Source organism: Rutidosis leptorrhynchoides, chromosome 4 (assembly GCF_046630445.1).
Source record: "Rutidosis leptorrhynchoides isolate AG116_Rl617_1_P2 chromosome 4, CSIRO_AGI_Rlap_v1, whole genome shotgun sequence".
In the NCBI taxonomy this organism is placed as follows: Eukaryota; Viridiplantae; Streptophyta; class Magnoliopsida; order Asterales; family Asteraceae; genus Rutidosis; species Rutidosis leptorrhynchoides.
In genome coordinates this window covers 471,221,640-471,232,128 of record NC_092336.1, presented here as the reverse complement: position 1 = coordinate 471,232,128, position 10,489 = coordinate 471,221,640, and the positions used below count along the sequence as shown (strand labels likewise).

Sequence of the window (10,489 nt, the reverse complement as noted above, 5' to 3'; positions counted from 1 at the left end):
AACGTGTATGCCTGTAGTCAAGCTGCACGGGCGTCGGGAGTATGGGATGTGCTGTCTATTCAGAATCTTCAAGCCTAACGCATTACACAGAGACATGTCTTATGACAGGGGTGGTAGGACCAGTGTAATAAATACAAAGTCACTACCTATTCATGAGCTAGCATTCTATAATCTCGGCAAAGTAACTAACGAAATAATAGTATGCACTTGCTTTAACCTTATCTGAATTACAAATTTTATTGAATTTACTTTATTTTATTTTATAAACCAGAAAACCCAAAATTAGGTAATTTACAACTACTCCTCTACTTTAGGAATATCCTAAGCTAATATGTCTGATTCTGCTGACTTCTTAAAAATTCGACCCTAGGTCATACTTCCCTTACTCACCATAATAAGGAGTAGTACGATTTAGGCCCAGCTAAAAATAAACTTAAAACCACTACCCCCTTTTGGTAGCTGATTTCGACGTTTTGCGACCTGACGACACTGTATTAATAAAACCGTTAGTTCTGGTCATATCAGGAACCTCCAAGCCTCAATAGGAATTTGGTCCGGTCCTAGTGCTTTTTTCTCCCCTTCTTTCTTAGGGCCAATCTAACTTCCTCCTAGTTAATCATCGTGCAGAAACGGTTGTTTTGATACTCACAAACCTCGTGGTTTTCACCTTTCTGCTCGGGTCTTTATCTACCGAAAAGGGATGCAAAATACTCTTCCCATCTTGTCCTAATAAGGTCTTCTCTCACTATACTTTTACCCGCTACATCCTTGATATATTTGATGTTATCTAAATCCCTGCTTCTTCGCTCCCTAGCTTTGGCTATCCTATATATGTCGTTAGCTCCCTCTTTAGAGTGTAGTTTCCTATATAAATATTCGTATGCTTTGCCTTTTGAAATTGCTACGTCCTTCTTTGCTTCTCTTTTAGCTTCTTTATATCTTTCTTCCACCCTAGTTCTCTCTGCAGGTGACCCTTCTCCAAAGGTAATGATCTCCCTAAACCTCCTGTGCTTTAACGCGACTTTCGTTTGGACATCGTCACTAAGCCACCATGATTCTCTTCTACTCTTATGGGCTCTGGATGTCCCTATTGCCACCCCTAAGGTCTCTTTTGCCACCCTTAAGGTCTCTTTTGCCACATCTCTGATAGTGGACGTCATGCGGTTTCATATATGGTCTGCGTCAGTAGGGGCAACGTTATACCTTTCTACCTTCATTCTATTGGCAATAATCGCTCTAAAAGTCTCTACATTTGCTCCATATAGGTTCTTTCAAAGGATTCTAGGTTGTACAACCCTACTCCTTCCAACTCTTCCCCTAGTGACTAGGTCTATGACCAAAAATCTGTGCTGGGAGGAGCACGCCAAGGCTGGAAGGACCTTACAGTCCCTGCATGTCCTAAGTTCCCCTTTACGAAGAAGCAAAAAGTCAATCTGAGTGCTACAACCTCCGCTATGGAAAAGTGGCTAACTAAGCATCCCTCTTTTGAAGAAAGAGTTTGCTACAACCAACTCGTGGGCAATGGCAAACTCAAGAATTGAGCGCCCTGCTTCATTTCTAGGACCAAACCAAAGCCCCCATAGGCTCCCTCGTAACCTTCTGCCTCCACTCCTATGTGTCCATTCAGACCACCCCCCTATAATCAGTCGATGGTCCGCTGGGCACCCCCTCACCACCTCTTCTAAAAAATCCCAAAAACTCTTCTTTTCCGCATCACCTAAACCCGCATGAGGTGCGTATGCGCTAATGACCGTGAAAGTCTCCTCCTTAATAATTAAGCTAACCGACATAATCCTATCGCTAAACCTACCCACGTCAACAACGTTACCCTTATGTAGTTTTCCTAAAAAGATACCTACCCCATTCTGTGCAATCCTAGAACCCAAGTACCACAACTTATAGTCCTTAATTTCTACCACCTCTTCACTCTTCCATCTAGTCTCTTGAACACACACTATGTCAACATTACTCTCAAGAAAGGTATCAACAAGCTCAATCCTCTTGTCTGTCGAGGTTCCTATATTCCAACTACCCACTCTAATTCTACCAAGGGTGGTTACCCAACTACCTCATCTAACCCCTCTAGGCCTACCCACCCCTAAATTAGGAGGACATGATCTCAAGTAACCATAAGTATGCTAGGATCTATATTACCCCATACACCAAAAAGATGACCAAGTACTAGCTAAAATATGAATATGTTAAATTAGTATATATTGTTATTACAATAATTATATCAGCCCAAGTATGGGTTGCGGCTTTGTAACATTGCAAAGGCATAATGATAGTAGGGTCGGGATATCCCCGCCCTCCGAACCGGACGTGAGGGTCTCCCCTCATCCGGCTCTCCGCAGGGGAATCTCCACTCACTGCTTCCCCTAATATCCTCCCTTTACCACATCATGGGGGTTTACAGGAGATCCCATAGGCTCGCTTGGAAAGGCTGCTATACCATACCTTTTGACTTAACTCTACTCTAGTAGTCACTAGACTAACTATAGTAGTCCGTCCGGCTGCTCTTGCTGAAATCATTACTCTTCATTCTCCTTTGCTCTAGCAATTGCGCTCCCTAGACCACTACCATGTAGTTAGGTAGGGACAATCAATCCGGGAATCTTGGAATGAATGGGGATCCCTATCAATATCAAAATAAAGAAAATAGAAAGAAATATATTACCTTTCTCTCACTCAATAGATGTATCTGGTCTGATACGGTACAGTACAATACGAGACAATGGAATGCAATGGGATAGATGGTAGAGGGCTGCCTGCGCCTAAAAGCGATGATTCACTTGTCCCCTTGTCCATAGGGACCTCGTGGCATACAACTGAAACGACTCCCGCTAGATAGCCGCCCATTTCTCTCTTTTTACAGCCTCGTGGACGGACGAAAGAAGGTAAGTTACAGTGAAGGCTCGCGAAGTAGACAGCAAGCAAGAGCTTCTCAGCCCCCTATTCTATTAGTCAAGCGCTAGCGCGCCCCTCTCTCTAAAGTTGCGTAAACACTTTACTCGCTAGGGGATGGGATTCATTCACTTTCATTCCTGCTAGCACTACAAAAAGCTCCGGTCTTAACGCCCCTGAAGGATCGCGAAGTAGACAGCAAGCAAGAGCTTCTCAGCCCCCTATTCTATTAGTCAAGCGCTAGCGCGCCCCTCTCTCTAAAGGGGCGTAAGCACTTTACTCGCTAGGGGATGGGATTCATTCACTTGCATTCCTGCTAGCACTACAAAAAGCTCCAGTCTTAACGCCCCTACTACTGCTGTGCAGCCTTTCCTCTGGTTCGTAGAGTCGGGTTTCCTGTTTACCCACAATGGAGGAGCCGCCCCCACCAGGCAGGCGGCCACGGGTCATAACGCACTCTTCGCACAACAAATCCACTTTGAAGTTGACTTATTCGCTCGGCTAATCGTCGGAATGTGTACAAGATACCATAAGGGCCCAATATCTCAATAGCACCTTTGTCTAAAGCTTCGAATGAAACTTCATATCCGAAACGCAGGAACGATCTGACTAGAAAGTCATTAAAAACTTGATCGAAGAACCAACGTTTATTGAAGAAGCTATAGAGTCGATTACAAAAAGTACTAGTTTGAAAGGCTCGTTGGAATTGATCCGCTACTGGATTTACATTATACGCAACAGAAGCACCTGAAGTACTAAACGGAATAGGTATTAGTTTGGTAATGGTTGGAGCAGCAAACTCGGATTAAGAATCTCATTTTTTGGTAGTACGAAGGGGGAATTGGCCCAAAAATTGGATAGGGGTCAAGACGCTGTCGGGCGCCGGCGGCTGACTCAAGTGCCCCCCGAACCGCGTGAAATGGTCGCCTATTACACGGCTCACTAACTCTGCCTGGAGTGGTGGTACCTATTATTCGTCGGCGGGGGCGGTCCGGCAATACGCAGATGACTTTTGGCTGGTACAACCACTCGATTGTCCACTTCTAATAAACGTAATTGTGCCAATTCCAGTTTTGAACTACCGCAAACTTGTTTCATAGTTTTCAACTGAGCGGCAGACCCAACACGACTGACAGATAAGCCGACGTTAATTAAACTAGGAGTCTAATTTGGTAATGGGCGGTTCATTTTTCTAGTGAATTTTAGGATCACAACTTCCTGCGCAGTCCGTGTCAGTAGTGATATCCTAATTCGGCTACCTCTCCCACTCATCAAGGCAGAACATTAGAAAGGTAAACTATTGCCAAGAGAGACCGGGGAACTCTCTGCCCCTTCACCTACAAAAGGATCCGTTACTAGAGTGCTGCTTCTCAAGGCCGTCTGAGTCAGAACAACCCCGCCGGGGCGATCCAGCTACCCGGAATTTTCACTATTATTCTACAACCATTGAACCATACTAGCTTCGTTATAGACTTGATACTAAACTGTTCACCATCCGAACATTCGCTAGCTGGCAACACAACTTTTACCACCCAAAAAAAGATCTCAAGTGATTAGGCGGGGACAGGATTCGAACCTGTAGTCTTCAGATCATGAGCCTGATGAGTTGACCATTCCTCCACCCCGCTTCATCCATTCCCATTCCAAAAAGTCCTTCTTTGATCTGAAGGTGTGTTAAGCATATAGTCATTGTGGTTACAGACAGGTTCTGTTTTCGATTAGACTAAGAACCTCCCGTCTAAGAAACCTGCAACACTTCTCCCCCCTGTCATGTATTGGCTCTCTCTCTCTCTCTCTCTTTCCGCTGATAGAGCAGTTTGCTAGTTTACATTCCTCTATCTGAATCTCTAACACTAACAGGCGACAATCACCAACTTCATCACTTCCTTCTTGTGACACATCGATTGGGTTCCCATCCCAGCTCTGAGTTAACTATTTCAGAGCTCTATCCCTTTCTTTCTCCCAATGCCGCTTAGCCGGGTCTAGTTTTCCTCTCACCCGAAGGTGGCTAACTCCTTGGTCTTACGAGCCGCTTACGCTAACTCAAGCAGGTACTGGGAGGGACATCTTAGGCAGTAGAATCGAGCGGTGAAGTTCAGTGACTACATACGAGTTTATGAATCAATGAAATTTCCTCTTCTATTGTAGCGATACGAACTCAGAAGCAATAGTAAAAGAAGCTATCATCTCCGGGGAGTCAGATGATTGTCTGGACTGGTTCTTTTGAGGGAGGCCTATAAATTGCACGGGTCCAAGCTTGATTGATTCTTTTAAAACTAGCTCCTGTAACCAATCTCACCATTAGCATTTTCACCAGTCTAATGGAAACTCAATTCTGTGGATTAAAGCCCTTCTTTAAAGAAGTCCTCTAACTAGATCAGCTAAGTAGGTAGCTTTGCTCAATTGATTCTATAACTCACCATAGCAAGGTAAGCTGCTCTGTCTGAGTCGTTACTAACAACCGAGAAGCTAGTCTCTCAGCTGATAGCTCATCGGATCATGCAGCTCCAGAAGGAAGTTCAAACTCAAAGCCAGTGTCTGAGCCTTAGTAGACTGGAAGCCAGATAAGGTCTAGCTCTCAGGCAGAAAAAGGATAGCTGAAAGTGGGGAAAGTAGGGCTACTCACATGGATTTACAACTGAAAGGACCCGTCCTAATCCACCTGGACGAAGTCATCAACATTTGGTCCCATTGCGATGATCGGCTCCAAGTAATGTCCTTATATTGAGCAAATGCACAGCGGAAGACTTAATTCGTACTTGAGAATAAACATGCTTTAAAGTGTCAACCAAAAGGTTGGTGAGTTCATAGGTTTATCATAACAATAATTTCAATATGTTAATAGACCACAAGATTTCATAATCATAAACATAATACACTCGCAAGTGTATGTAAAGCATTCTAAGTGGTTGAGCACTTGGTAACCATACTTAACATTTAATCAACGTCGCATATTCCCTTTATTATGAAATCTCACTACACCGTACCAAGTGTAGTCACCAAAACGAAGTACTGTGCAACCGTTGAATACTGGTCGTCCAGTCCGGTTGGGGTTGTCAGGCCCGATAGATCTATCAACAGGATTCGCGTTTACAATACCCATGTAAATAGTAGTTACCAAGCTACAGGGAAATATGCCAGTGGAACAACTCAACGTAGAATATATTTTTAAGTACTTGTGTCTATTTTGTAAACATTTATAAAAGCAGCACATGTATTCTCAGCCCAAAAATATATATTGCAAAAGCAATTAAAAAGGGAGCAAATGAAACTCACTTTTGCCTTGAAGGTATTTAATTCGACTTGGTCTCCGATAGATATCACGAACCTAACGATATATATAATATATCAACATATTTTCTTTTTAAGTAATCGTTACATATATATATATACTTTTAATACTTTTAATATTTTCTTAGTCCGTAGTTAGCAGTCCGATGTTAGTGGTCCATAATTAGTTGCTTAAATAAAATAAATAAAGACCCCATCGTATTCGTATTGATCAGAATTAATCTCGACTCATGGTACCATGTTGTCAAATGACGTGTTGCGTACATAAAGTACCGTGTTGTCAAATGACGTGTTGCGTACACTCATGAGGTCTTATGATTAATCTTCTCGTGTTGTTTACGGGTGGTCCTGAAATATATAAAATCGAATCATAAGTAATTATATATAAAATATTATATTAGTTAGAAAAGATATGATTAATTTACTTTTTCTCCAAATATTTTCGTAGCTAAACTAGCTTCGGATACCCAATCTTGTTTTAGTCGTAGTTTCTTCATTACAGCTCCGTTTTTGTTGGTTCAACTTGCCACTTCCTTGGATCGAGTCAAATTTTAAGAATATGAACTGAAAATACCTTATTTTGTATTCAAAATCATAGGTTATAGGTCAAACTTTGATGAAACTTATGAAAGTGATCATTTTCCATCATAAAAACAACATTTAATGATCATTTTTCTAAAAATACTTACACTTTGAGTTAAACCATAAAATTTTTATGTGTTAACATATTCATAAGAAATATCATTTTTCCAAAACATGAACTTCCAATTCAAAGTTCAAGATGGTTTTTAATTATCCAACCCAAAACAGCCCCCGGTTGCACTCTGACGGCGTAGATTCAGTTTTTAAGATGTTCTTTGTAAAACCAAGTTATATTTTGTTAGGTTAGCATATCATTATGATATATTAAAGGTCTTGAAGTATTTTAAAATTCAAGTTAGAAGGATCTATTTAGTTTGCGAACAAGTTTGAAATCATTCAAACCATGTTCTTGTTGTTAAAATTTTATACCACAAAATAAGATAGCTATATGAATATGAATTGAATAAGATTATGAACAAGGTTACTACCTCAAGTTACTTGGACAAATTTACTGCAAAAGATAAGAAATAATCTTGGAATCAAAGAGTGGTGGAGTTAGATCAAAAGGTTGGAAGTAAACTTGTTCAAATGGGTGGTTATTTTGATATGTTCTTGAAAGAGTTTTCTTATGGTGTTTAAGGCTTGTAATTGAAGCTAAATGATGGGGAAAATGCTTGGAGATGATCAAGTATGAAGTTAGGAGTATTTTGAGAGATAAATGAGGGTGTAGATATGAGAAAATGGAGTGAAGAAATGGTGTTCATTTAAAAAAACGTTTTTAGTTTATAAAGAAAGAAAAGGATTCCTAATTTTGTTTTCTTACTAATAATTCATACTACTTGACAAATCCTAGTTACCTCATATCTAGGGCAGTAATAATGTTGATTAGGATGTTGATTTGATGTGTATATACCAATAGTAAATACGTATAGAAGCTGGGTATGATACGGGTACATATACCCTAGATATACGTATAGAAATCTTGAGGAAACGGAACGAGAATTCAAATATAGCTATCTTTTGTGAATATACTTATATTGTTTTATGTATTTAAGTCCTTAAAAAAATGATTAAATACATTATATATACGATACATGTATAAGCATTATAGATTATAAGTATATATATCAAAGAATGTTACGTATAGTTATCGTTTTGAAAACTTAAGTTAGTAGTTTCAAAATATACTTATAACTCATTGTCATTAGTACACAATGAGATGTTAAACCACCCTTAGATCATGTTAAATATATATAAATGCATATATATACACAAACATATAATTATCGTATGTTATATAGTTCGTGATATCATCGATCATATTGGACGGTCAAACGTTGTGTAAAACTCTTTTCAAAAACACAAGTCTCAACAATTTGGATTGCTTATCATGTTGGTATAGTTTAATTTATGTAAATATTAATCTCATAAATATAGTTTGGTCGGAAAATTCCGGGTCATTACAGTACCTACCCGTTAAAGAAATTTCGTCCCCGAAATTTGATAGAGGTTGTTATGGATAACAATAAGAAGGTTTTCATGACAAATATAAGGTGATAATGGAGTTTTATCATCATTGAGTAATGTAGATAAAACGATTCGATTATGCGAAGAATATAAATGAGACTATCGTAAAAGAGTGAGATGAGTAAAATATATTCGACTTAACCGATGACGTAGTTATGATTGATTTCCGGGATTTAAGGGATTTAAAGAGAATCTTACGTAATAAGATTTGGTTCTTTGGTGATTAAGGAAATCAGGATCTTCTTTGATTATATGCAATAATCTGTTTCGATTGCTCTGTCGGATATTTCACTATAAATTCACCCCTTCGTTTCCTTATTTTCCACGACTCACACCTTCTATTCTTTCTCCCTTGATTCTTACTTTAAAGCATTCATCAATATGCTCCATCCATTCCTGATTATTGATATACTCCTAACTTTTATATCTGTCATTCTTCTTTTTCATCTACCACCAAAAGAATCTATTTACTTCTACTATACTCTTGTGTTTATAGTGTTTCTAATTCTCCCGTGTCTCTATATTGCTATCTGCATCGATATACACGGTTTGTAATTTCGGGGTTATTATCGGAGTTTATATTCTTCCTTATTTTTCGGAGCTTCATGCTTTCGTTTTCTCTTCCCGACTTCGAGTCAAGCGAGTAATGGTCCGGAATTCGTAGATATGAAATTCAGAATGAACATAGCTAATGCTCTAAGAAGAAAATGGTAATAGAACGATTTTGATTTGTTAAATTACCAGAATACCCTGGAGATGACCGAGTCATCCAGAAAAATATTCTCTTGATATGTTTAGAGATTAGATAGAATGTAAGAGTCGTGTAAATGGCACATGATGACGGTACTGTGAATCATCATGCTTTATTAGAAACTCAGCATGACTTACTGTAATATAATGACGTTGATCAAGTGTCATTATATTATACTAATCCATGCTTCAGTTCCCAACACTACTTCAAAACATTCATATTTTAAACTCGAAGGTTTCAGAATTTAGAAACGAACACAGTTTCTTTTATGTTGCAGATATTACGGAGAGATAAATGATCTCAGATAAGAATAGTTGTGAAAATATCGCCAGAAATATGGAGGATATTTATAATAGAACATACGAGAATATCTTAGAATTTCTAATATCAATGGATGATGAAGAAGATTTGTCTGTGAAGGTTTAGAATGAGAAATAAGATGTTTGCTAACGATTTCAGCAGCCACAGAATCATTTGAATTCTTTGAAGGCAAACTTATTCTTTGTGATTTGTCCACGGCTTTCTTCACAGTTTCACAAAATTCGCTTTTCGGTACTAAATTTTCTATCGAGCGTTCCTAACACTCCTTTCTTTATCATCAAACTTTTGGCCATTAAGATCATCTACAACATGCTGCTTCGTCAGCATTTTCAAAGTTAACTGATCTGGGTCATCGGTTATCAAACCGAGGTAGTTTCAGGAGAATTGTGTTTTTAGAATGATTAATCGCTGATGGTAATATTGTGGAATATAAAAGGTTCCCCAGTAACAATAAAGAGTACGCATATATATCGCGATTATAATAAAGTTGTTTCAGATCAAAAGTCGGAGTTGACTTGCTGGAGCTGTGACAAAATTAGCTACTTTGGAAAGGGATTGCAAAACGATCTTCGGTAATAACAATGTCAAAGGAACTAGAACAGATACGTGTCAAACATTTACTCAGTTTTCGAGGGTTTTTCAGGTGCATAACTATATGCATCAATATTTTCTTCCGTAGACGAAGTGCGGTTGGTTTATCCTCTCGATTGAGGTGTTTTTAAGAATCATGATAGATTTGAACGCTGATTGTAATAGTCGAGATACAATGAGGTTTAAGATGAAATCAAGTGGCAATCTTGAAGAAATGTTTAGTTTCATATGTTATAATCAATATTTTAATTCATTTTAATTGTCCAATGTCATTAGTCCACAGTCGATAGTCCACAGTAACAGTCCAATAATTGATATATAGTTTAATATATAATATACGAATTAATTAATACGTGTCGTGACCCGTATACCTCTCAGACTCGATCACAACTCAAACTATATATATTATTGTAGAATCAACCTCAACCCTGTATAGAGAACTCGATCATTACTGCATATAGAGTGTCTATGGTGATTCCAAATAATATATATAGATGCGTCGATATGATATGTCAAAACATT

General features: G+C 38.7%; 2 protein-coding genes and 1 non-coding gene across 3 annotated transcripts; all 3 read right to left on the bottom strand.

Annotated features, from left to right (window-relative positions):
* Positions 1 to 683: 683 nt before the first annotated feature.
* LOC139842294 (uncharacterized) lies at positions 684 to 1,160 on the bottom strand. Its single transcript, XM_071832450.1, has one exon. It carries the CDS (start codon positions 1,158 to 1,160, stop codon positions 684 to 686), a length of 477 nt encoding a protein of 158 aa, XP_071688551.1.
* Positions 1,161 to 1,466: 306 nt separating this feature from the next.
* On the bottom strand, positions 1,467 to 3,354 carry LOC139842293 (uncharacterized). Its single transcript, XM_071832449.1, has 2 exons — positions 3,210 to 3,354; positions 1,467 to 1,954 (listed from the first exon to the last, which is right to left on the bottom strand). Exons 1-2 carry the CDS (start codon positions 3,352 to 3,354, stop codon positions 1,467 to 1,469), a joined length of 633 nt encoding a protein of 210 aa, XP_071688550.1.
* Positions 3,355 to 4,459: 1,105 nt separating this feature from the next.
* Positions 4,460 to 4,532, bottom strand: TRNAM-CAU (transfer RNA methionine (anticodon CAU)). Its single transcript has one exon. It is a non-coding gene; the product is annotated as a tRNA-Met (tRNA).
* Positions 4,533 to 10,489: the final 5,957 nt, after the last annotated feature.

What these genes read in the sequence shown, in the direction of transcription:
- LOC139842293 (XM_071832449.1), bottom strand. Translation starts at nt 3,354, where the DNA reads ATGACCCGTGGCCGCCTGCCTGGTGGGGGCGGCTCCTCCATTGTGGGT. An exon ending in TAGTGCTAGCAGGAATGCAA is followed by an intron (nt 1,955 to 3,209) that starts GTGAATGAATCC and finishes ATGTTGACATAG; the next exon opens with TGTGTGTTCAAGAGACTAGA.
- LOC139842294 (XM_071832450.1), bottom strand. Translation starts at nt 1,160, where the DNA reads ATGACGTCCACTATCAGAGATGTGGCAAAAGAGACCTTAAGGGTGGCA.